Source organism: Anas platyrhynchos, chromosome 6 (genome assembly GCF_047663525.1).
Source record: "Anas platyrhynchos isolate ZD024472 breed Pekin duck chromosome 6, IASCAAS_PekinDuck_T2T, whole genome shotgun sequence".
Classification (NCBI taxonomy): domain Eukaryota; kingdom Metazoa; phylum Chordata; class Aves; order Anseriformes; family Anatidae; genus Anas; species Anas platyrhynchos.
In genome coordinates this window covers 35,211,801-35,238,385 of record NC_092592.1, presented here as the reverse complement: position 1 = coordinate 35,238,385, position 26,585 = coordinate 35,211,801, and the positions used below count along the sequence as shown (strand labels likewise).

Genomic DNA, 26,585 nt, shown 5'->3' with positions numbered 1-26,585 from the left:
ACGTAGTTCTTCTGTGCGGTGCCTAAACCTGGCAGTTTGGGGTGGGAATTATCTGTAGTCTCTGTTCCATGTAATGCTGGCCCACACATGGTGTTGAAATGAAGAAATGCCCTCAGATTTCCTGGAGTAGATAGTTTTGAGGTTAAGTACAGCTTGTGCTGTTACTGAGGCTTTTCTTTTTGAGTGGCTGCTGTGAAGCAGTGGTGGTGTGACAGGCCAGCAGGTAGGTCTCTGAAGGGAAAGGTGCTGCTCCTTCTAACGTGGCTGCTGCTGGCACTGAGCTGCATATATGAAGGTAGTTCAGAAATCTTCTCTGAAGAAAGAGAGCATAAAACTCTCCTGTGCCTGTGGCTTGCGCAAGAGGGTGCAGGTGGGAAGCGCTGGAGTAAAATCAGGGAGTGATGGTGCTAACGTAAATGCCTCCTGTGGGGAAAAGGAAGATAGAGGGGGAACTGAAACGCAGATCCAGAAAAGTCTCCCAGGAGCCTAACTGCAATTGAAGGCAGAGGGAATTGTGTAAGCTTTTATGCCAAGGAGGCTGTTGGTGTCATCTGAGGCTCGTAAAATTCATACAGCTGCTTGGAAGGACCAGTCTGAAAACTCGTCAGTCTTGGCCAAAGCTTGCTCTTCTGCCTGTGAGGACTCGGTGGAATTGTTGCTTCTGGGCTCTCACAAAGTTCTCTAACTTAGTAGTCAACTGACTTAAATGTCTTAGTAGTCAACTGACTTAAATGTCAACTGTGTTTAATACATTTTGTCATGCTAAAATTCCTAGGAGTTGATTATCTTTGTTAATTTTCCCTGCCTCTTAGGCCCCTACAATTTATCCAAGCACTGATTTGGCAGCTTTTCTGATTTCTTATTATTTTCTAAATAAAAGGATGCAGATTCAAGTGTGGGCTTTATTTTTAGGTGAGGTTATCTTAGCAGAAGTGAGCTGTTCCTATTTTTTTTTTTTTAAGGCCAGCTTATCAGTGCAATCAGAATTGCAGCTAGTTCACTTGGTTATGATCTTTTGGCTGAAGCTGTACTAAAAGAACCACTAATTGTAGCTTTGTCTTTTCCTTGTAGTAATGAATGTTATAACGATTGAAGACTATAAGAGCACATATTGGCCAAAGTTGGACAGTGCCATAGATCAGCTTTTAACTCAGAGTCCTGGTGACTACATCCCTATCTCCTATGAACAAATATACAGGTAAGGAAATCTTGTAAGTGTTTCATGACCTTTTTTTTTTTTTAAAAAAAAAAAAAAGAAAAAAAAAAGAAGTAAATGTCTTGCAGCCTATGCATATGTCATTTTTATATTTATGGGGAGGGATGAGGGAAGGTTATGTAAAGTACAGTATTTTTTAAATAGTTGGAATGGGTAACAAATAAATACCTTGATATCCCATGTTAATAGGAATAAATGCTAAAGAAGAAAATGTGTAAAATGTTAACATTAAAGTAAGCTCTACCACAGCTGCTTAGCATCATGTATTAAGAAATGCATTGAAGTTTCAACATCCCTTTCCTCAGAGGGGAAGAAGAGAATGGCATGATAGGTGTTTGACTTGACATGACAAAACAACTTTTGAAACATTCAGTAGGATTCAGCTTGGTGCAGTAGAAGTGGGGGAGTAAGATGAAGCGACTGATATTTCTGTATCAATTGTCATTTGTGGGCTTTGAATCAGTAGATTGGGTCTGATTCCCCTCTGACCAACCATCCTGCTGCATGCATGTGTGGTAGAGCTGTACGAAGGACTGGCATGCAGTTCAGTGCCTTACATCTGCTTTCCTGCCTGGAGAACACTTGATTTGTGCCTGGCCTGGAGCTTTGCTTTACTTTGCTTTGAAAGGAATCTATTCATTCACCAGAACTGCCCTGCAGACTGAGCTAGTGCACAGTTGGGAATGGCAGGGGGATGTGCTTCAAAGCCATGCTAGCGCTCTAGACAAACATACTAAATGCTTTTGAGACCTGACAGTTTCTTATGAGAGCGACAGAAACAGGTATTTTTGTTTTGTAGGTGACATGTATCCAGGCTGTAGGTGAACAGGATAGAAAGTGGGGAGCTGCTGCTGTGTTTACTGACCCTTGCCAGCAGCACAACTAGTAGTCTAGTGTTGCACCCTAAGGTATAAGGCAGGCAGTTCTGGAGCCTTTCAGCTCTACTGTCTTCTGCCCTCTTGCTCGTAGCCACTTTGTCTCTTGTTTGGGTTAGGGAACCAGATACAAGACTGGCAGGTGTTCGGTCTTCCCTCTTATCTCCAATTAAAAACTTCAGTAAAATTCCTCTTTTCAGACTTTTGGAACTGCGGCTGTCGGGACTTAGACATCAGTGTCTGTATAGACAATAAGGGTGGTCAGTTTGGTTTGAGATGCGTTTTGCAGCTTGAGTGTAAGCAATGAAAATCCTCTCCCCAGCTTGAAATCGGCTATGTGCAAACAGGCATCAAAAACAGTTAACATCTACTAATACTTGTCTGTAATTAAGAGTAGGTGTGCTTTTAAAAAAATACACATATTAAAGGAGTAATGGGTTTTAAGTTCCTCCTACTTAACCCTTATACGTCAGGGTGACACTTGGTGCAGTACTGTAGTGATGCATAGATGTCTATTGCATTAATTTTTACTATTATCAAAACAATAGGTTATAATTTAGTGTTACTCATAAAGCTAGCGTGTCAGTTCTAAAGTTTTCTTTTGAAATTATGTCTGTGGGTGTAGCTACTCTGACACAGCCTCTTCCAGTTGAGAGATTTATTTACTTAATTTTAGAGTGTCCTTTTGCTTGACTTACAGTCTAGACAAGCTAGATTGAAGATGGAAGAAAAAGAGTTCCTTTTCATTGAATTTATTGATGATGCTTGCTTGGAGTATTATAGAAAATATGTATCAGACTTAGGATTTAGATCCTCTGTTTCTGTAGGCTAGTTCTTTACTCTGAAAAATAGGCTGTTTTTTATCTCAAGTGGTTCAAACAGCTACATATCTGCAATTTTTTTTACAGTGAAATTGAGCTGAATACAGTGGCCTTTTTGATCATCTTTGTGCTGAATAAAGGAATCAAGGTTTCTATAATGCAAACTTGAAATGCATTAATAGACACACTAGCTAGTGTGTTTGATGTGACAGGTGGTAACTGTAGGTGTCTACTCCACAGCAGTGAAAGTTGGGAGAGAACTTTTAAGGTGTGTATACAGATACTTACCGTGGATCAGCTTACACATAAGTTATCAAAATGTGATTTTTGACTGTTTTCATCTCTGAGTATCGTTGCTTCCTATCGAAAAGGTTTAATATTGACGGAAAGTTGTAATGGAAACTGAGATAAGGGAAATGTGAGCAGTTAAGTTTTATTTTGTCAGCCCTTTCCTAAGGTAATGCAGTTAGATCAGTGTTGTTCAAGACAACTTGCAAGTCTCAAATCTCCATACCTCTCATTAAATGTTGATCTCCTAATGTCCTGCTTGAGTCTTCCCTCTTTGATAAGATGCTTGGTTATGTTAAAAGACTGACAAGCTGGTGACTTCTTTTGGGGTAATAGCAGGGCAAGGATGAATCACAGAGTCAGCCTGCAATCAGGAACTGAAAACAGGATCTGAAAATGGGGAAGTAACCTCTAAATAGAAGTGTTGAGATAAAAAAGCACAAATGCCCTGCATGTACATATGAAATCTAGTGTTTGGCTACAAGAATGCCTTGCTGAAGTAAGTGTAGTGATAGCGCATGTAACGATAAGCAGATGCACCCTAAAATTCAGTTTAGTTGCAGAGTTATAAATGAAGCTGTTAACTTGGGGAAGTGGCTATGCACTGGCTAGTTATTGAGCAAGCTGAAGGTCATTTGTTGTTGTTGACATGCTGGGTGGTTTACAAGAGATCACAAAAGTCTTTCTGGCTTTCCTTACCTGTGTTTCTTTCTTTGATCAAAATTAAATTCATGTTTATGCTGTTACTAGCTTGTTCCAAAATAGGATCTGCCATTGATAGACTTCATGTGAAAGAAACAGGACTTCTTCTACTATTATTTAAATAACATTAAACTACAGATACACATTTATTTTCCCAATATAATAGGTGGGATGGTGCAGGGTGTGTTTTCTAAGAAGTGGTGTGGCTTGCCAAATGAAAAGACTTTGCATAAGGATGAATAAAGTAATTTTGGTGCCTTTGAAGTTGTCAAAGGTATTAAATAAAAACTTCTGAAAGGTAAAGGAATGTTCAATCTGTTAAGGATTATCTGCTTGTAAAACCTTCCAGAAGACTCAGTGGCAGTTACTGAATGAGAATGTTGGATAGGCCCCTGAAGTCTTGGAGCTGGTACCTAACCTCTCCCTTGCATTACAAAATTACAGTAGCCCTTAGTTGTTTTAATCCCTTTTTTATTTTCATTTTTATTTTTTCAGTTCATTTTCCTTTGTAACACCTGCTCTGTAGGGAATTGGAATGTAATTATTCCCATAGAGGGACGTGATGCTGCTGTACCATGTCTTTAGCCTTTAGGTACTACTATAAGTATAAAGTATTAAAGTCTGGGATCTGGACCTGACTGGAAATGAGTTGGTCTGTGCATGTTCTAAGAGCAGTCTCTGGGCTAAACTGCTTGCTCCCGCAGTAGGTGGGGGAGAAGGTTTGGCTTGCCCAAGATATCAGGTGAAGTCTCCCTTTGCCTCTTGATTTTTGGCAGCGAGCTTTCAAAGTGCTGACTTGAAAGAATGAAAGCGCTGAAGTAAAATAAAGCTGCTTGGTGCTGCTAATGTCCTGGAGATGAATACTGTAATGTAACTTGGGGCTGAAAATAGTGTGTGTGTGTTCATGTGTATATCCATACCTGCACGTATGGATATGCACACCGTTATATGTGTGTATAAATATATACAAACAGTTTGGCAACTGCTGTAAATGTGCTTTCAGTACATGGACTCATTGCAGATATGCTGTTATTGCAGTGTGAAAACAATTAAATGTTCTAATAAAGCAAAAGTGGCACTGAAGAACAACAGAGTTAATACAGCCAAGCCTTCATGGAATGCAGAATGAAAGTTTTGTTTCTCTTTCTCTGCATCTTTGTTTGTTATGAAATATATATATTTAATTTAGAATTTAAGTTATAATAGATGGAATAACCTGCATAGGTCTTTATTTTTAGAACTTTTTGCTAATTCTGTTTAAAGCACTAGTATGATTTCAGTACAACTTCTCTGACTGCCTGCCAGTGGTGTCCATCTTTTAACAGGGGTTTTGCCCTAGGATGTATATGTATGATAATCCTTAAACCTGCTTAGTTTTCTGGGGACTTTATTCACATTATTATTGTGGGGGGAGAAGAGCCAGGACTAGGAGTGTGCTGTTGACAGAGTTACCCTGTCTGTTCAGAAGTGCACTCTTGAGAGAATTCATTGTAAGTTAAAGCCAAGTTGGGTGGGGGCAAGTGGTGATGGACACTGGGGCCTTCAGGCAAGACCGAAGAGTCTGCTGGAGCTCATTCCAAGCTTAGGGCTGTATTAAAAAGTTCAGCAATCATTCAGTTAAACCTGTTAGCCTCTAAATTGAGACTTGAACAAAATATTTTGAAGTCTGTTATCCCTCATTGCAAACTGTTGTGAGTTCATCGTTTGTTCCTATATTTGTTTCTGCAGTTGTGTGTATAAGTGTGTATGCCAGCAGCATTCGGAACAGATGTATAGTGACCTAATAAAAAAGATAACTAACCACTTAGAGAGAGTCTCAAAGGAGCTGCAGGTAAGAAGCTGCACAATCTAATTCTATCTTTCCTGGGATCTGTGACTATATTGCAGCATGTAGATGGCCTATGGAGGGGATTGCCATTAAGACTAATTTATACTAGTTTACTAAATTGAGGACTACTTAATTCACTGCCTGACAGAATAGCAACTGCTAGGTCTGGTTGTATAGCATGGCTTAGCCTTAGAGAGATGCTCCATGTGGATGGAGAGCAATGCCTAGCATTTAATATCATGGAGCATCAAAGACTGGAGAATGGGAAATCTATTGTGTAATCTAGTATGTAAATACTTCAGTCAAACATGATCCGAGCATGTGACATTGATGTCTGCCATTGCTGTGCTAATCTATATAAACTGTTTGTGGCCTTTGTGCCTCAAAAGCAGCACAGAAATGAAAATCTAAAGGAAGAAGTTAAAGTGAATTTAATATGAATTGTGAAATACCAGTTATGAATAACTGCATTTGAAAATCCTGTGCTACAATTTATTCTGCATTTTTCTTGCCTATCTGTAGATGTCAGTGGTTTACAGCAGTCCTAAGAGAACTTGTATATCCCTATCCTCTCTACATCTTATTTGTGCATCCATGTTTGTTTTCATGTGTGTTCCTTGTTGAAAATTACTTTGGGACTAGAATTTCCAGACACATTCTTGACATTGTTATCACTCTAGCAACAACACTGTTTTATTTCCTTACAGCTTTGTCACTTTCAAAACTGGTGTTTGAGTTCTGTACTGACTTGTGTTGAGTCAAGTAGATGCATCAAATGAGTAGGAACCCTAAACTACGGCAGCTTCTTTAGTGCTTCTAATAACTGAGAGCTAATTTCAGTCAGTCAAAAGCAGTCTTACTGCCGTTAACTGCAGCAGGTACTTCTGTCTAAACATGTGTGTCTGTCAAAATACACATCCCTGTGATCATTCTGATGTTCTTCTCCCTTGTCACTCTACTCCCTCTGTTGCTTTCCTTATAAAAATAATAAAAAGCCAGCAAAGCAACAACCTAAACTTGATGGATATGGTATTTGGGACAGTCTTTGACTAGGAAATATATAGGTCATCTTGAGCTAGATTCTTTGCTGCTTCTTTTCTGTTTTACTATTTCTCATTTCTCACACAATGACATTCTCCTCTGTTCTGTAAAAAATCTGCTAAAGCAGACATAATATATTTAGAATAAAGTCTTCCCTTGGTCCTGCTGAACTGGTGCAGCCTGTACATTTTTTCTCTGATTGTGAGAACGAGGAATCATTGCAGTTGTATGGGTTTGGCTAGTGCTTATGATACATCCCATAGTAGTGTGGTATGCTACTTTGCTTTGAATTTGGGAATACCTCAAATTCTTTTCTGGATGGTAGTCCTTGATTGATTTTTCTTAAGTTCTGAAACTAACTGAGCAGCTGGGTTTAAAGGTTGCTATATACATGCATTAACTTTTTCTGCCTAAAACCAAGGTTGTCTTCTGAACATCTGTTGTTAGAAGAATACTTGAGACAACTGTTGAATGCAATCTTTGTCTTGCAAAAGGTTTCTTATGTAGGTTAGACACGCCTTATGGCGGGTGGCAAGACTGCTATCATATGGCACGATATCATCTTTGAGTGACTTTGTTTTTGGATGGTAAATCCAGCTTTTTTGAGCTGCTGGAAGAAAAACTTGTATGCCTTAAAATCTGTTCCATAAAGAAGCTGTTTTGACTAGAGACTGTCAAATAGTCTCTTAAGAAATTACTGCATTGTATTTTAATATTCTTATCTCTATGATCTTAATAGGTTTTGGTGATGGTTAGTTCCTTTATTGGGTTTAATGATGAAACATGGTGCTAGGTCTTTACCCAACCACCACCAACAAAAAATTTATCTTGTAAATGTTGGTCCTGTGGAAGTTTCTGGTTCACATGGGCAAGCAATAAATACATACATAGTGTGAATCTTCTTAATGTGCAATCAGTGGTGGTTTGCTAACTCTGAGAAACTCACTCCACCTGCCAACAATATTTAACCAAATTGTCGAGTTCTGTGTAGTTGTCAATGTGCAACTTAATGCAAGATGCATAAATATTTTTGCATGCAGAGAGGCACAAATAGTCTGATACCGGAATATTGATTTTATGTCAGAAAGCAGATGCCATGTAAACTGAAATGGCAGGCAAATGCAAAGTGATTTTGGATAAGCCAAACAACTTATTTGCATAGAAATGCAACAGTTTTATGGCAGGTGGATTGCAGAATATCTGTGTAACCAACATGCCAGAGCAAGCTGTTTCCTACAAGAACAACTCAGCAGCAGCAAAAGCAGTAAAACTGTCAGGTACCAAATTGTGAAGCATCCAAGTGCACTGGTCAGACTTGCTCTTGCTTGTTTCTTGCTGTGCTGGAGTTTATCCTCTTTCTTTGTGGCATTCACTGCAGAAGTTCCTTTTTTTTTCTCTTCTCCTTCCTACGTGCTTCGCTCTCAGCTTGCCTGGTGAGCCTGCCTCTGGCTGAAAGCAGATGGGTGGCAATGGGTGAGGTTGGGCTGGGTGTCCCCTGGTCATCCGTCCCCTGCTGACTTTGCTCGTGGTGACTGCACTCCCTGAGCACTCCCCAAGGTCTGCCCCCTGGGTTTTCAGCCCGAGAAATTAATTAGCTGTGCTGGGGGAGGCATTATGAAAATGTGGGTGTGCTGATGAATGCTCTGCGTGTGAGGCATTGGGTGAAAAGCAGTGAGCATTACCTGCTGGGAGGTGTGTTTAAATGAGATGAATTACCAGGTGTTGTATCAGCAGCCCTTTGAGACGGGGCCTCCTGTATCTCAGGATGTTTCTAGCTCCCTCCTGGCTACACAAAGAAATGATCCCTCTTCAGGCTGCTTCATGGAGAGACCATATCTGAGCGAGGATTGCCTTCCTTTCCTGCAGTGGATGTCTGACCAGTTTCTCTGCATGAGTAAGGATGTGTTGCTACATGAAGCTTCCAGTAATTAAGAGAATGAATGAAGTTTCCCTAACCCTTGAGTTGGTCAGAATTTTTGACTATTTGTGTTTAGGAGGAAAAAGAAAATTGGTTGGCTGCAGAACACACAAATGAACATATTTCCTGTTGTCTTGAGGCTTATGACGCCTGTCCGCATATTGATGATTTTTTTTCAAGGTGCTTTATTTGGAAACATTTTATTGGTAATGGACATAGCCCATTATGTTGTGGTTTAAAATAATGGCAGCTGTTTTCGTGGGTAAGTGCTGAGTCATTCAGAGGTATGAGATAGGGTGGATACACAGACATACTTTCAAACTAAATGCATTTGTTTTTTTAAAACAGTAAAACTGTATTTGCATTAATGACGAGTGCTTGGCCTAAACATACTCTCCTGTGCTCTGATAGTCATATAAAACTAATTACAGTGTCCATCATGTATCTCTTCATCAAATGACACTGGGAACTATTTTAAGAATTGACCCATGGCTGGCCCATGATAAAAGTACTTTTTTTGTGCAAGCATAGTTAAGTATTTTTGTTTTAGTTAGAAATATCAGTCATTCCTTTAGAAAATGACTGAGAGCTGAAAAACAATTCTGTCATGTTACGCGTGGCTGTTATGTCAGAGTAAAAGAGAAAAAGGGATCTATTGATTTTAAATCCTGACCAGAAACAGTTCAGTTCACCAACTGTAATTCCTACGTTCGGCGAAGTTAATAAGTGAAACATTAATCTGACGGTTACTAATCTGATAAACACGGTGAGGCTGTCAGAGGCCAGCTTCTGAACTTCAGATTAGGTTCTGAACTTCTTTGTTCGTTTCTTTAGAAACAGTTGTGTAACTTTCAATATTTTTCCTGATTACAGGAGTAAAGCGTGAAGCTTCAAGTGGCTTGTCATGTTTACCTTGCAAGCCTTATTGTGTAGTCAGGTGCTATAAAATGCAGCCAAGCAGAGCCTTGAGTGAGTGGTGAAACTGAACTGTGGGCAGTGTTTGGTACCTCACAGCACTTCTTCATATTTATACCTTAAGGTAATTTACCCCAAAAAGTTCTGCAGATATGTTTTGCTTTACTCATAGTAGTTTCTTGAGCACTTCTGTAGGAAACAAATCAGCCACCACTATGTCCTGCCTATAGGAAAAGAGCATAAATAGATGGGGAAAAATGGAGGTGAAAACTTGCATTTTCTGACTGTTTTCTTACTAGGTATGTTAACTATTACTGCTTCTTGAAGTTCTTTAGCATCAAGTGTACAGCTGGCTACTCTACAGTACATTTTTAAAAGAGGAAACTCAAACTGGCCAATTATCTGGTCTATACTATTTCCAAGGGAGAAAAATACCATTCTAGTGCCATGGGCATCCATCCATCAGTTTTTCCAAGGAACATTGCTTAACCATCTGTGAAACAAGCTTTTAATGCTGCGATCACACCCAATTGAATCAGATCAAATGAACGGTAGCAGAACTTTTTTATCCAAAGCCAGATGTGGTAGAAATGTGTGCATCTTGATGTAGATAACAGAAAGAAGGCTGTTGAGTTGAGACAGAGGTAGGGATAACCATGTTGCCAGAGTTGCCAGCAGCAATCCCATTGTTCCAAGCAAGTTAACCTAAGGAAAGCATCCTTGCCTGCAGCTTTTCAAAAAGGCTGAGATCCCTGCAGTCGCTCTTGCTTTCTTGTCCCACTAAACCAAGGGCAGCAGACCCTGGTGTAGTTGCAGAGGGATGTAAGCAAATGCAGCACAAGTGAATGTGTATGGATTTACTGGATGGAGAAGGTTCTGCAGATTTCTTAGGACTAAACAATTTTGACAGTGCTTCGATATATAGTTTTGTTTCCCAGATGTATTGAATGGAAATGGAAATGGCGTGTACCTTTGAAGGATCATGCTCTAAGACAATTAGGAGTCTTTAATGATGCTGTAGAGCTCGAGGGCAGACTTGAAAAGGATGACACAGTCAGTCTTTGAATGAATTGTACTTTGGCTTGATACCTGTTTTTCATAAGAAGTTTCGATAGCACGTTTGTCTAGTGACACAGACCTGGGGATCGCATATCTTGTCCACGGGACAAAGTAAATAAACGATACTTTACTGAGGAAGAACAAAAGCTGCCTTAAAAGATGCAGACCTCTTACATGAAGAACAAGTTAGTTTGTGTAGTTAGAGCTGTTCTCCCTTTTCACTTGGCAGGCGTGGGAGAGATTCTGCAGCGTGTGTGCTGGCTTTTTGGCAGTGAGTGTGTTCCCAGGAAAATGGAGCTGCCCATTCAGTGTAAGAATGCAAGCTTTACCAAGTATATTGCTGATCGTGCCAGATGAGTGTTCATAAACAGATTAGCTTTGTGTTCTCAAACAAAGACCTGTTGTCATCGTTTCTCTCTTGTGAGCCATTTCTGAGTTGTCGTGAGCCAGCAGCTTCTCTTCTGATGTTTGTTCTTTCATATGTTCTGTCAAAGTGTGATATTCAAATTGGAAAACAAAAACCATATTTTTCATGTATACACGAGTTCATTGAAATGACTAGATGGTAGATTTCAGACAGGGCAAGGGTAACGTTGTGTACCAGGTCTCTTAATGCTTGTTTTCTTTGAAGACATCTACATCTTGTGTCATCCTTTCTCAAATGTCTTTTTTTTTTTTTTTTTTGTTAATTCTCATGTGTCTTAATGCTGAGGTGTCGACTGTGATGTGCAAGGAGATGTGTAAATGATGTCCTTAACATCAGCATTTCACACCAGCCATAGCACTTTCTGCTAGGAAAGGCTTCTCAAAAGCAAGCTGAAGATGTTAAACAAATGCAGCCCCACCACGAATTGAGAAGTCCAACCATGCTTTTGCTGCTCCTGTGAACAGGCACGTTAAATGGTTGCTACTAGAAAACTGTTCTTAACCCTGTGAGTGTTAGATGAGAGCAATTGTAGGAGAGGATTTAAGCTGTTTCCCCATATAGAGGCTCTTGACAGAGGGACTGAATTGCCAGATTGATGGGATTCAGAGTGGGGTGTGGAGGAATGAAGGTTCTTCTTCTTTTCAAGACTAGCAGCACATTTGTCTTTTTCTGTTTGAAGAGCTGCTTTCATATGTCCCTCAGGTACAATAGGATTGGTTTTTAAAGACTTAATATTTTCTGGGGGGTTGTAAGGAGTCAATGTCTTCCTTAACTTTTCCCCCCCATCTGTAATTAAAGTAGCTGAACGGATGTGTTGTTGTTTCTGGACTAATAAGACCAAGAGTTAATAAATAAATAATAATAAACCTTAGTATAATCAGTTTTTCTCTCCTTTTTTTTTTTTTTCTTTTTCTTTCTTTTCTTTTAATAATGGCTATGGCAGAATGTATACAGATTTTAGATGCATGCCTACTCTAGTGGTGCCAATTTAATGGAATAATCTTAGCAACATCTATTTACTTGTGACAGCAAACATTCAGCTTGGTGCCACGCACTCCTGGTTGTTTGTAAAATTAATGTAGTTTATATAAAGCTAGTCCCACTCTAGTTATTGTCTTAATAATGTGAATGTAAGTATGTGGAGGAAGTTCTGCTGGTGAAACAAGCAATTGAGATCAGGCTGGCGGTTTGGAGCCGTACAATAACATCCTAATGAACAGAAAACAGCGAGATGTTTGTTTTCCCCATGCGGAGTACAGAAATTCACAGATGACCTGTGAAAGCACTGCTACTGAGCTCTCTTTGGCCTGTGTTATTTTTTTCCTCCTTAAGTTTACATATCAAACAATAATTGAGGAGTGTTTGATGGTCAAGCTCTTGCTTTGGGCACAAGGAGAATGGAGCAGTCAGGGCCTTCTTGCTAGTGCCTTCACTGCGGGGTTGTGAGGGTTGCCACAAAACAATATCATAAAAATAAATCTCCCTGATAACTGCTCTGCCAGTGTGAGATATGTTAAGGTCCTGACTGCTTTCCACAGGTTAAGACTAAGCCTGAGCATTTTGCCTGATGCTAGTGAGTGCTTCCCCTGGGGCTTTAGGACTTCTCTCCCACTCCCTCATCTTCACCCAGAGCAGTTGTTTTCTGCTCGCCTGTAGGGTGGAGGGAGCCAGCAAGTCAACAACTTCAGGTATTCTCTGAAGGCTTGAGGTTGTTCCCAGAAGGTGGTTGGGTGTGAATTTGTTTTTCCTCTCTTAAAACTGCTCTCTCAATGTGACACAGGCTTTCTGAAGTGAGCAAACAGGTTTCTGTGGAGGAAGAAGGTATTGAACCGTAATGTCCCCTGTAAAAAGGAACGGCAAGCTGGATGCATTCTGCAGGATAAAGGCTGCACATGCGACTAAATGCTTTACTGTCCAGACAACTCCAGTCTTTTTCTTTAAAACGAAGAGTGCAAACTCGGTGTGAGAAGAGCAGCACCCTGTGTCAGGCTATTGTCTCCTTTTGTTTGATGTGTTCTTTGAAACAGAACTTTCTTTTTTCTTTAATCTCCTAAGTTGTATACCGAGTCGTTACAAATCAGAGAGTATAACCATATTTAAAGTTGAGGTTAGAAAGGAGGGAAGCAAGCATACACGTTGCTTAGAAATGCAGATTTCACTGCATGTGATTTGCAACAAATTGTATATGTAATTACATATGAAAAGGAGAACCTGGAGCTCGCTGCTGTACGTTGTTGGAATTTTGAACTAAAATTTGTTTGGCCGCCCCTGAGAACTGCATCTGCAAAAAGATTAAAAACTGATGATCAAAATGAGGAATAACCAGATACAACCTTTGGCAACGACACATGGAATAACATTCTTTATTCCTTTGCCAGTTTTGCTTTCCTTTCTGAAATGTCTGCTCTGTATCTGCGTTTGCTGTGAAAATTACCCACATGTTCATCAAGCATGTTAAGCAGGGAAGTTAAAGAAGCTAATATGAAGGAAAAATGTTTCATGGGTTGAGAGCACTTAATGGAGCAAAAAGTCAGTGTGAACTCTTAACTATGTTATTAGGGCCCCTGCTTGAATGTCCATGCAAAGGTTGAAAAATCTGCTTCTAAAAGCTAAGAGCTGGAAGTTCCCATAAGGTGCAGCCAGCCTGGAGCACTCCTCGCACCGCAGATGCTTTGGTTTGAGAAAAATCTTTCAGCTTGTTTTCTCGCAAGGTTTGGGTTGCTGCTGCATTTTTCATCCTGTCTTGCCTAGTGCTGTAGGAAAGGAAAAACAGTGCAAGAGAAGAGGAGGCAGCTTGTAAGCAGGCAGCACTTTGTCCTGAGGTGCGTGCAGGGCCCTGAGCAGAAGCTCCAGCAACTCATCCCCTGCCTCCGGAGGGATGGGGATGGTAGGAGGTTGGCAGCAGCCGAGCACTGTATGTGGGCAGCTTGGGACAGAGCGGGGAGAAGTGGAGGAGCACTTTGCCCCATCCACTTCCATCCCTGGCTGTGTAAGTGCACTCCTGAATGCTCTAATGTGGCTCCCCGGCGCTGTGAACCAGGCAGTTATGAAACAAGTCATGGTTACTGCTTCCCATTTTTCTGCTTCCCCTCTCAATTTAACTTAGCTTGCTGCGGAATAAATCTTTATAGCTTCCTTATTTTTTTTTCTTCTTTGAGACTGCTGGCACTCTGCACAGCAAATAGCAGCGCTGTCACTGTGGTGCCTGGCGTAAAGTTGGCACCTTCAGGTTTTGTGTGGCAGTGTTTTGCTTGGGGCTGCACGGTGGTACTGTGTGTTGGAGGACTGCTTGACACCCTACATATTTGCCTTGCCTTAGGTGACCCAGCAGAAACTCAGAAACGTTTTCTGTGCAGGGCAGTGCTCCCTGGAGCTGGGGGATGTGCTGCGTGCCAGGCAGCTGCTTCACGTCACCCTGCTGCCTTGGAGCAGGAGCCCACGGGGGGATCAGTGCACACACCACGGCACTCGATGAAATCTCATTATGGACCCCAGACCTGACAGGCAGCTTTTTCAAAAAGAATGTTTGCTCTTTAATAACTGTATTTGCATATGCTAAGTACAGGTTTGTCCTAGGCATGCTGTAGTGCTTATCCAATGCACCTTTTGCTAGGCACTGACATGAAGTCCTAGGCAGAAGCCTCTTACTGGTGAGAACTTCTTTTTTGCTGGAGGGAGCGATAGCAGAAACTCTGGAATGCTGTGTGGCTTGCTTTGTGTAGGTTTAGTGTATCAAATACTTGGTAGATCTTGGAGTTTGCCATGAAAACATAGCCTGTACTGTTCCAGATCTTTCCCTTGTTCAAATGACAACCTGACTTTTATGGTTTCTTGCAGGCCAGCCCTCCAGATCTCTATATTGAAAGATTTAACGTAGCTCTTGGACAGTATATGGGAGCATTGCAGAGCATTGTGCCTCTTTTCATATATATGGTAAGTTTTAGAAAATTCTTTTCAAATAACGTATGTCCTTGTGCATAATGCTGACTGAAAGTGAAAAGAATAAAATGCAGCTATAATGGTTTTTCTTACAAAACTTGGGAATCATGCCTGCTTTTGCCTAGAGTTCTGATCAAGTTGTGTGGGGAGAAGAAGGGGAGGTCGTGCTTTTAAATGCAGAGCTTCACAACTGGTTTTCTACCCTGATATTTCTTTCTTGGGAATGATTTTTATTTGGATTGGAAAAAAGCCTTACCAAGTAGGCTGTTATTTATATCTTTTTGAGATACTTTATTGGCTAGTTATACGTTGGCTTCATAGTTTGGGCAGATTGCATAGATGATTTTCTTGCTTTAAATTGAACAAATTCACAGTAGACAGCCAAGGACTTCTGCCTGAAAGATTTCTGAAAGATTTTTTTTTTTTTTGTAGATGTCTTTGTCAATTGACAAAGCAATTTAGAGTGTTGATGGGATGAAGGCAAACTTATTTTCATAGCACACTTGCAGAGGTTCAGAACCCATTGACTATAACTGCTGGTCATGCAGATTATGTACTTTATGAAGCCTTCTGTATCTCTGAAGAAGTCTAGCATCTGCTTGACTTTTGTCAAAATGCCAAGACTTTTATTGCTTTTTTAGGGTAATGTATAACTCAAGCTTGGAATTTGCCCTTCTCCCAGAAATGGTCCATGCACGGACATTGCTTAGAAATATAAATAAATAAATAAATAAATAAAATTGTCTTTTAGGACAGAATCATCTTAGGAAAAAAAAAATTGAAAAAGAATAGGTTAAATAACCTAACCTCAAACTCTTCAAAAAGTTATTCTCATTGGTAGGAAAATTTGTATTTTTTGTGGCAGTACTTGAAATGAAGAAGTTTGTTAGTCTTTCAGCACGGGATCACCCAAATTTGTTGCTTTACAACAGAAAGCTGTCTTTCTTGAGCTGGGTTTCTTCTAATGTAGTCTGTATCTAGTTTATCCAAAACAAAATCCAGTTGCTTCACTTGGAAGCAAGGGGTTTGTTCATGGTGATGACTTTTATTTTTCTTCTAGTTCCTATCATAAAATAACAAGGGAGAGACTTTTTCCCTCTTGCATTTGGCATTTTTAGGTGCTAGCCATTTTTCTGCCAGCATGTACTTGACTTGTTGCAGGCAGGTGTTAAGCGATCTCAGAATTTAATATCCGTTTACAAATGGAGATAAGCTGTTCTAGGTGTGCTTTTATTGAATGCTCAGTGCTGTCACAGAGGTTCTTCCATCACGGAGGTCAACAAATCTTTAACAATTAAGACTGCAGAAAGTGTCACATCAAAAAGAAATGTTAACAATGGTCATAAACAAGGCTATTTACATTATAAGCCTTGCCTATATGGCTAGACAAGGTGTAATTGCTTAATAGATTTCCACATCCTTCTTTGTACGCAACTGTGGTTTCCTCTAATGAGGAGTGTGCGATATTCCCTCACTTCTTAATTTTTAGAGTTTGAGTCTAAGTGCTATGTGAGCGGTGAATGGTTGGTGAGTAATAAACAGATCTGTACGATGAAGAGTTGGGCAGTAATTTTGTTTGCTCGTTTTCTGTGAGATCCAAAAGAAGTGCAACTGCTCTGTTTTTGTTATTTTAAATTGAATGTCTTTAATGCAGTAAAACTCAATTCCTGCACACACTTTCTCATTCAAGTGACTTAATTCAACATAGGCTTGAGCGTTAGTGACTGCACGTGATGTGGAAGATAACTTTAGAAAAGAAAGGACAAAAGATGTTTTCCTTTCTCAGTTTTTCTGTATGCGTTTGGAAGTCCTTGTATGCACAGTCACTTACAGCCTTACATTGTTGTATCTAATTGAGTTTTCTCCATGTAGCAGCAGTTTCCTTTATTTAGACAAGAAAGTACAGTAACAAAATGATTACAAGAGGTGAAAGCGTAATTATTCTATAATACAAATTACAGCTTTGCAGTTGCTCCTATAGGTTCTTTCAAAGTATTTTTAGATGCAGTGGACCAAGTTGTTGGACTCTGCCTTTTTATCAGGAATTGCGAGGTTTCCCTTTTTTGGCAGTGATGTAGCTGTTTTAGTTGGGAGTTTCCAAGGTTGTGGAGTTCATAGAATGGAATCCCAGAGCTGTGGAATGGCTGGGGTTGGAAGGGACCTTAAAGAGCATCTGGTTTCAACCCCCTGCCATGGGCAGGGATGCCTTTATCAGCTGCACTGATGCTTCTTCTGAGAGGATGCTTATATTACTGCTTAGAAGTTCAAATATGCATTTATATATTTAAAAATGTAGGAAACCAAAGAAAAATTAAAGGTTTGTAATGCAACTGAGACATGTCGTCTCTCAGCAAGAGGCTTTGCAATTTGTTTTAGGCTCAGTCCTGTGTGTTTGAAACAAACAGCAGCAGTTCTCTTCTCTCCACTGATACTTACCAAACCATATTGCTGTTTGTATGCTGGAAATACAGGGAAAGGGGGATCTTAACCAGCTTGTATGTGGTGGCCAAGCTCTGGAGTGATGGTTGAGGGGGCTGAGTTGCTGGGAAATTTCTCTTTTTCCTTCTTTTGCTAGGAGCAGGAATGATTTTCATATGGTGATGGATTTTTCCATCTGCTGCTGCTATATGGGGCATTTTAAGGAAGGCTGGAGATCCAAAATACTTTTTCCCTCCAAGATTTAGTGGGTTTAAGCCTCTTCAAAACTTCTTGGATAGAGCCACAGATAAAGCAAACAAAACTCGAAGTCTGCACATAATGCTTTATTCCACAGAACAATTCCTAGTAAATTCTGTTCTGTATTTTTATAAACCTAAACAATGTTATTATATGCTTAGACTGTAAATATGACAGTATACTGCACACATGAAAGAATAAAAATCATTTCTACTTCAAGAAAAATTAAAATCAGCCTTTAGAAGGTAATAGGTTCTTAATCACTAATTAAATAGAGAGAGGTAGTTGAAAATCTGTTATGTTGTGGTCTAAAATGAGCCTAATACTTGTAAGCCCTGTAGTTTTTGGATAGTTGAGATTAGAAGTTTTTTCATTACCTCCAAAATGTTACTGTTCTTAGTGGGTGGCACTGTGCTTTGCTTACTAGCTAGAGGGCATGGTGTGTGTGTGTGTGTGTGTGTGTATGGGTGAGGTAATGAGCATTCTTGGAGGTTAGTTGGCTCTGAAGTGTTTTTTGCTCTCCTTTTAAAAGTACTAGCAGCATCACAGATCGCTGCATGGCGGTTTCTAAAAGAAATGATTGTAATATCTGAGTTTCTCAGGTATTGATACCTATATACTTTTTACCTGTCTGCTAAATCTTTAGGTGACATTGGCACGCTTTTCAAGAAATACTGATATAACCTAGCTAGTGAAATATTACATGAAAAATGTTCCTGTCTTTCTGCTGACAAAAATGGGGAAGATGACAGCTCTTCTGCTCTTCTCCTTTCAGCACTCTGGATTAGAAGTGAAGAGAAGGAAAGAAGTTATTTCCTTAGCTGGGTGCATCTTGTCCATCAGCTCACCTCATAGGATGAATTAGTTCGCTGCTGTCCCATTCTGGTTGAGATTGGTAGCTGGTGGGTGCCTGGTGGCACAAAGTCAGGAAGCTGGAGGTAGAAATGGAAGTCAGGTCTGGTGAAGGACTGAAAGTAAGCTTAATACTTCCTAGAAAACGTAGAGGAGAACTTCAGTTACTGTGAATTTCAGTTGTAATGTCAATTAACCATTGACCAAAAAACAAACAAACAAAACAGATAAAGTTAGTGTGTTAGGACTGCCTTTCTTCTAACAGGTTCAGTTTTCATGAAAGGTTAAAAAACAAACAAACAAGCCACTAACCACCTAAACAAAAAACCCACAAAATAAACAAAAACAAACCCAAACCAATCCAAAACCAAAACTGATGCTGAATGCTTGCCTTGAAAATGTGAGTGGTTTCTGCAGGCAAAGTTTATTGTGCTATGTATATAGTTTTATTAATGCCTACGAGTATGGATTTCATAGAAAATATAATGATTACTCTGAGGGTTAAGATACTCTCTCTCCCAATAAATCTATTAATTTAAGTGTTCCAGAACAGAATTTCTGATTAAGTTGGTTTTCTGTGAATATCTCTATGCACCTCTTTATAATGAAAGTTGTCCAGATGAAATCAGTTGGTCTGTTTCCATGTCAGTATTAAAGTGCTAGGACATCTATCTTTAAACAACTACTTTTTTAGTTATTTAAAATTCACTTATAAATAAAATAAACACAATAAATCTTTCTATTAATTGCAGGCTTGGAGTTGAGTAGCACCAAGTAGTACATTAGATTTGAAGCCCCTCAAGGAACTCATGAATAGAATTTCCTCTGAGGGCTAAGGAGATGAATTTATTAATGATGGGTGGGCCAAGAAAATTGAATCCCCGAATTTTTTATGTAGGTTAGTTTTTTATAGGTTTGTATATATCGCTTATTTCTGTAGTTCGATCATTTTATGTATTTGTCCTCTGAGATTATCAGTGAACCACAGATGTGGATAGCTCTACTGATGATTTATTATTGGTATTCATGATTTATTAACAGGTATGTTAATAACTGTTTTAATGGCTTTTAGACATTGGTAAAAAGGTTTTTTGTTGTTATAAACATACCTCGCCCTATTTCGGTATTACACCTTCTATAATGTTCTAAAACAATGTGTTTTTCTACAGATTCCTCTGACTTAATATGGAGGTGTATCAGTAGATATATATATATTTTTTAAAAAAGCACATCCATAAGTAATTATTAATGTCAGTAGTACCGCATGCATTGTTAATTTTCAATACATGGCTTTCGTTGTACAGGACTGTTCTATGCAATATAAATGCAGGCACCAAGGAAGCACTTTGCAGGTCAAATGTTCAACAGTTTTAAATTTTGAGCTATTTTCTGCAGGGGGAAAAGTTTAATTTTATTTTGTATTATGAGAAACAATCTTGAAAACTTCTGTCTTATTTTCCAGAATAAATTTTACATAGAAACCAAGCTTAACAGAGACTTAAAAGATGACCTTATAAAGCTGTTTACGGAACATGTTGCAGAAAAGCACATTTACAACCTAATGCGTAAGTAAGCTTATTGAATTTTTCTTATAATGGGAGTCTGGAAAACTGCAGTGGTTTCACATATTGCAGAAATCTCTAGCAAATAGAGAGAAAATGGCAAACCGTTAGAGGGCTTAAATACAAATTCCTTTTGAAGTCATAGGAAGGCTGTTTCTTCTGTTTTGTTTCTCATTATGAGTTGAAAAATAAGTGTATTAAAATTAAGCCTTCATTACCAAATTAGTAACTGCTGATATACCATGTGAAAGAGTATGGCAGGTACTGTAATACTTTTAAAATATTTTATGTGAAGTCAGGGTTGCTTGAGTATTTGGGGGAGACCAGTATGGTTTTCCATATGTCCTGTGGTTATGACATAAGCAGCAAGACAGTAAAATACTAGTTATGCTGTTACTTCTTAATTTCATCATCAAAATGACAGATAATTAAGAAATGTGTTTGGCCCAAGAACTGTGCTATCACTGGGGTTATTGCCATGGTGTGCTCCCAGCTAGTTGGTGAATGGTATAATGATGAGAGTAGCTTCTCAGTTGAGACAATGGGTTAACGCAAGTAGAAAATACCAAACGATGGGTGATGAGAGTCAAGTTTTATTTTATCTTCCACTTTATTTGAACAGTAATGTCCTTCTTCCAGTGAAGGGCCTGGGGAAAACATCTTTGCTGTGTTTTTTAGGGCCCGTGTGACGTGCTGTTCTGGGAGAGGGATGGGTGAACAAGGTTAGGGAACCTGGTACACTAGAATGATGGGTGAGCAGTTGAATGCCATCTTCTTCTTGCCATCTGGGAAAGTCTCCTGCAAAAATCTTTGAGGCATGATCAGATCAGCTAGGTCATGGCAGATGAGGAATGCCCACCTATCACCTGATGCTTTATTTTGGGCCAAAGATGTTTAGCAGTATCATGAAACCTGGTGAGATGATTCCTCCAGCGGGATCATGGAAAATGCAGCTGATGTTGTGAGATTTAATTTCAGTGTTCCAGGCAATGAAAATATGAATGTGATTTTTCAGTGAGAAAAGCAAAGGTCTCGCTTCTATATTCTGAAGATTTGACTAAGTAATGTCAGATGTGTGTTGCTACGTAGTTAGTTTTCTGGGAATTGTAATACGAGAATCCAGTAGAAATTGCAAATAATCTGCTGCAAGGAAAGGAAAAGACCTGTGATTATGGAGGGGGGAAAAAATGATATACCATTCCCAGCTCTTTGTTACAGAAGTAAAATTAAAGGAGAAATTGAAAAGTGAAAACAAACTCTGACCTGCTGTGTTGCTCTATATGCAGAGTATTATTTAATAAGCACTGTGCTTGGATTTCATTTTAGTCTTTCAACTTATTAAAGCTAAGTTATTTAGTTATTGGTTTTACTCTTAGGACTTGTATAAACTCTTAATTGTGATCTGCCTTGGTTAAATATTGAATAATAAGCTCTTTAAATTGAGTTAAAGTATGCCTAAACGCAATTCCAAACTTGTTAGCAGACTCCTACGAAATAACTGAAGGTACACAGCACATAATATTGTACTTTTGAGGTGCTGACAAATTCTAGTTGTATTATTTTCTCAGCTCTTCTAGCATGAAATTCCTACTAGAAAAGGGATGAATATTACCTTCATTTCCAGAAGTGAGAGAGCTCTGAAAATAAGAGATGTGTCAGGGTTTTTGTGACTTTACTTTCAGACGTAGTTTTCAATATGTGTGATACGATCTTTTGAGATCAGATGTAGATTTGCGTCAACAGAAAAGTGTTAGTGTATTCTGAAGGAAAAAAAAAAAAGGTTTTGAATAGGTATGTTTAGGAAATTAAAATCTAGGAATTTGAGATCCATATCCAAAAGTGGAATTCTGTGGGGGTTTCCTAGGGATGATGCAGCTGCCACTTCAGCAGGAAGAAGCTTGCCTTCCTCTCTCTCTCTCTTTTTTTTTTTTTTTTTTTTTTTTTTTTTTTTTTAGAAAAAAAATATCAGTTTGTGATTAGACTCAGAGAAAAGAGTATCTGCTCTTCCTCTTGAAACTGTTGCTGGGTTTTTCGTAGGTGGGGGTTTTTGTTTGTAATGTCTTATCACTCTGTCAGCCTGGAAGCTGGTATTTCCACGTGAAGTTGTTCAGGAAGGACTTTAAGTTAATTTCAGCTTCATTTTATATCAGTAAAATTTCTTCCTACTTCAAATTTTTAAAAGTGTCAAGAAAGAAGCGTATCACAGATCTGTTCTTAGTGCTTGATATTGCTCAGGCTCTTGGTAGGTTCTAGCCCTTGTGCTGTGTGGCTGGAGGAAATACTAAGAAAAAAAAATAGAGCACTTCTGAGCAGCTAAAGCAAATATATGAACAATTACCTAACGCGCAGATCCATGAACACAGCTGTGCTTTTACAAAATAATTCTGCACTTGCACGTGTTTATCAGGTCAGTGCTCTTCAAATTAAAGTGGATACATAGGAACTAAATGAAAATAACCTGATTTTCCTTATGAAGTCTGAAGCTGGCTCTTGCTGATAAGACTGCTGTATGAAACGGCTTGGGAGACATTCACTTGAGTGGTTCTGCACATAAGAATGTAACAAGCAAAGATACAGCATCTTATTTACAAGAATGCTTAAAATGTTTAAAAATAAAGAAAACAGATAATGCCTACTTGTCTGTGAGGAAGGAGTGGAGGAGGATGTTGTCTGTGCTCTTCGAGATCACTGCATCAGATTGCAGTAAGCAGCAAAGTTCCAGCAGTAAGTGTGTTCCTGTCGTCAGGACACTGTCTGTGTCCTTATGTCACTGACGACAGAGGTGGGTTTCCTGAACTGTGATCTCAGTGCCCTGGAAACACCCTGCCTGGTTGGTCTTGTGTCTAGAATTATTGCAAATTTTAAATGTGGTGAAAAAAGGTAACGGCTCCTGAAACTCTCTATTTGTAGTACTTGCAACAGGTAAAATCCAGTGACAGAGGGTGCTTGTAAGTAACTGCTGCTCGTCTCGTTTTGGAGACCTCAAGGTGGGTGCCCAAAACAAGCTTGTTCCTTAACAAATGAAAGCAGCTATTAACAGCGTGTTGTAGTTTCTGCTTGGTGGATAGATGAGTTGGTTCCCACTTATAAGAGTTTGAATTGCCCCTGCTCCTTTTCCAGAAACTAAAGAGGCACACACACAGTTATGTCACTGAGATTCAGCTAAAATGAAGGGAAAACTGCTGCTCCGTTTTCTTAATTTTTGTATTCGTTGTTGGTGGAGGTATGGTACAAGAGAAGGGCCATTTATGTTGCAAAAAATTTTGCTTTTAACAAGTTGGTAGGATAGCTGTTTGTTGTTGCTTTCTGAGAGGTACCAGAAGACTTGACCTGAAAGTTGAAAAAAGGCTGCTCACAGCTTTCTGAGGAAGTGGTGCAGTTGCCCTGTTTGGTTGCATCAGGTACAAACTTGGCACAGAATTGCAGACAATGAATGGGGCTGTAACTGCTGGGCATTGATGAATGTAGCCGGGAAGGTGTTTCCCTGGCAGAGACTTGTGTGATTATGCTGTGGGTGAGCAGGGAGGGTGTGCCAGCACACCTAAACCTAGGTTGTTAACAGATGCATATTGTTGACCTCTAGAAACCTGTTAGCATCAGTGAAGCAAGGGACCCTTATCTCTTTGGCTGTTTACCACCTCTCTGTGGCATAACTCCTTGCACCATTACATCCTGTATCTAGCGTTGTTTGTGAATTCCCCAGGAGAGCAGCAGTGCAGAAGGCTGAGAGACGGACTGGGGCTGATGCCAGGTTTGTAGCCTGTACAGCTACAACAGATAACACGGGGCTTGGGTTGGTGGTTTTTGGATTAGTTGACCTTTCCCCTCCTTTAGCTTACATTTTTTTTTCCCACCATTTTGATATCGATCTCAAATGGGCTGTATGAAAGAAACAACCTTGCATCACCTTCACCCACAAACAGCACAGAAAATCCCCTGAAAATAGGGGGAACAAACTATTTTTCTGGTTCTTATGGAAACCATTGCCTACACCCTTTTTTTTGTCAGTATTTTTACGCTGTAGGAAGAACGGAAAGTTTCTTCGCCCAATTTAGGCAATATCAATATTAATTAACAGGTGGCATGGTATAAAAGGAGAAGTCTAGAGTGTGAAACACCAATACTTTGGTGTTGAGGACCTGTTGTTCACATTGATGTGCATTTTGGAGAGCATTATCTCAGGCTTGCCTAATACCTGTTCCTGTGGACAGAATGCCATTTGGCAGTTTGAGCACATCTGGTTAATCTTACACAAAAAAGAATTAAATTACTGTGCTCCGAGGCAGCTCTGTCATACGAACCAAGGAGCAGTAAGTGGGGACAATGAGTGAGTTTGCTTCAGAAGTACATTTCTAACCTGCCCTAAAGCATTAATGTGGAGTGTGTCCTCAAGCATTTGAATTCGCAGTTATTTTGCTCCCAGAGACATGGATTGACTACTGTGATGGCAGAAGCAGTATGATATATTTAAAAAAGAAAATGAAACACAAAAACCCCACTTCATTGCTGAGGCTCTTTCCTTCTGTAATATACCAGATGTTGCTCTGCCCCTAGATGCTGCTGTACTTTTCTCCCGTGTGCAGAAATCAATACAAGAAGAGGATCTGCACAACCTTAGTCTGCCACCTTCATAAAATGGTATTTCTTGCTTTTTAAGTTTGATAAGGGAAAATAAAATAGTCGTTTTTTTAAAAACAGAAAGAAAAGAAAAAAAGGAGAAATACTTGCCTGTGGAGCGACTTGCTGAAGAGTCAGCCTGAGTGTCTCAATAGGTGAAATGAGATGAGAAAATTCCTTCCCGAAGGCCTTAAAAATGAAGGAAGGTATTGGAGCACTAGCTGAAAATACTGATCCATTCCAGTATATTTCTACCAGACTGGTAGAATGAATTCACTTCTTTTTCCTCAGCTATAAGACTGTTGATCCATCAACGTTTGACAGTAGATTCTATGAGATTTGGGGTTTTTCTGTAATGTAAAACCAAAGGTCCTTCTTGATACGTGGTGAAGGGATGCATTTATTGTTGCATTATTTGCTGGAAGTCACTTTACTTTTTTATGCATCTACAGGATTGTGATTTTGTTCACAATGTTTAATTCCTGGTTTATTCTATGTAGGCAAACAGTGTAATCCCATCACCTCCATTTGAAATTTCCATTCTAAACCCTAAAACAGTATGTGTATTTAAATACGTTTTCAGAGACAATTTATTTTTCAATTCTTCATGAAAAGCTCCCATACTCTTCCTTCCAAATACTGGTAGACACAGACAGTTGACAGTGAAAACTAGCTGCAGGTATGTTCTATTTCTTTTCTAGTGTGCTGTGGCTCTGCTGTTGTGGGATAACCAGCCATTCCTCCATGAAAACGTGGAATTGACAGGTTAATGTCAGCCTGTTCTTTGACCTTGGAGGGTATCTCTGCATTCTCAAGGGCCATATTGATTATCTAGCTACTAATCTTTTTTTTTCATACCCGCTGTGCTCTGCAGACCCGATGGAATAAATGAGAACAATAACACAGGTGTTACTACTTCACTCTCACCAGTTTAAGGGTGGTATTGGGATTTGACAGGCCTAAGTAATTGTAGTGTAACCGTGCTGGCAATGGTACTGTTACCAAATATTATAAAATTCCCTCAGATTCTTTAAATAATGCTTAATCTAAACACAAATTTTGTCACTGAACTAAACTCGAGCTTGAAGTACCAAGTTATTTTAGAAAGTTGCAGAAGCATTTCTCATTCTACTTGTTTCACCATGATTAAGTTGCAGCGCCACAAAGCAAGGAAAATTTTTAATCAAAAATTTTATTCTCAAGAAATGGCTGTCGTGTTTAACCCGGCTCCTTGGTAAAGGAATAATGTTTGCATTTCAACAAGCCTGCATAAAACTGTAAACATGGAAAATATCACCTCTCCACTTACAGAAAACCAAAGGTCTACATTCCTCCATTTATAGCTTTTGTTTTTCATATTTATTCTGGTTACAATGCTGAATATTTTCCATGTGATTAAGACTTGAAAGTTTCAGTTTGTAGCATTTTTATTAGATATTTAATAAAGCTTTTGGGCTATATAATGAATATTTTAAAAGTAATCTGTGGCTTCATTAAAATGCCAGTGGCAAATTCTTAGTTATAAATCTAATTTTTTATGTTTTTCTCTCTCCTACATTTTAATGTATTTCAGACTTATGAAGCATTTAAGTTGGTAAGAACTTATTTTAGTTCCTTTTAAAAGAGAATACAGATGCAGCATCAGGAGGGATTTGATGTAACTACAAATGTGAGCATTAAGCCAGGGGGAAGGTCACTTTCGTGCAGAAGGCTTTTAAAGTTCTAGATCAGTGGTTAACATGTGCAATAATACTGATGATATGATAATGCCCTTAATAAGACCAGAAAGGCTAACTTTTGGTTAGCCCTGAGGAGGTCAAGCAGTTGGACTTGATGATCTTTGTAGGTC

General features: G+C 39.2%; 1 protein-coding gene across 1 annotated transcript in view; it reads left to right on the top strand.

Moving 5' to 3' along the window:
• CACUL1 (CDK2 associated cullin domain 1) overlaps positions 1-26,585 on the top strand; it is a 46,697-nt gene that overhangs the window by 4,945 nt on the left and 15,167 nt on the right. The window contains exons 2-5 of the mRNA XM_027460198.3: positions 1,072-1,198; positions 5,631-5,733; positions 14,928-15,023; positions 20,020-20,122. Coding sequence (XP_027315999.1) covers positions 1,072-1,198; positions 5,631-5,733; positions 14,928-15,023; positions 20,020-20,122 — 429 coding nt within the window. The remainder of the gene's footprint in view (positions 1-1,071; positions 1,199-5,630; positions 5,734-14,927; positions 15,024-20,019; positions 20,123-26,585) is intronic.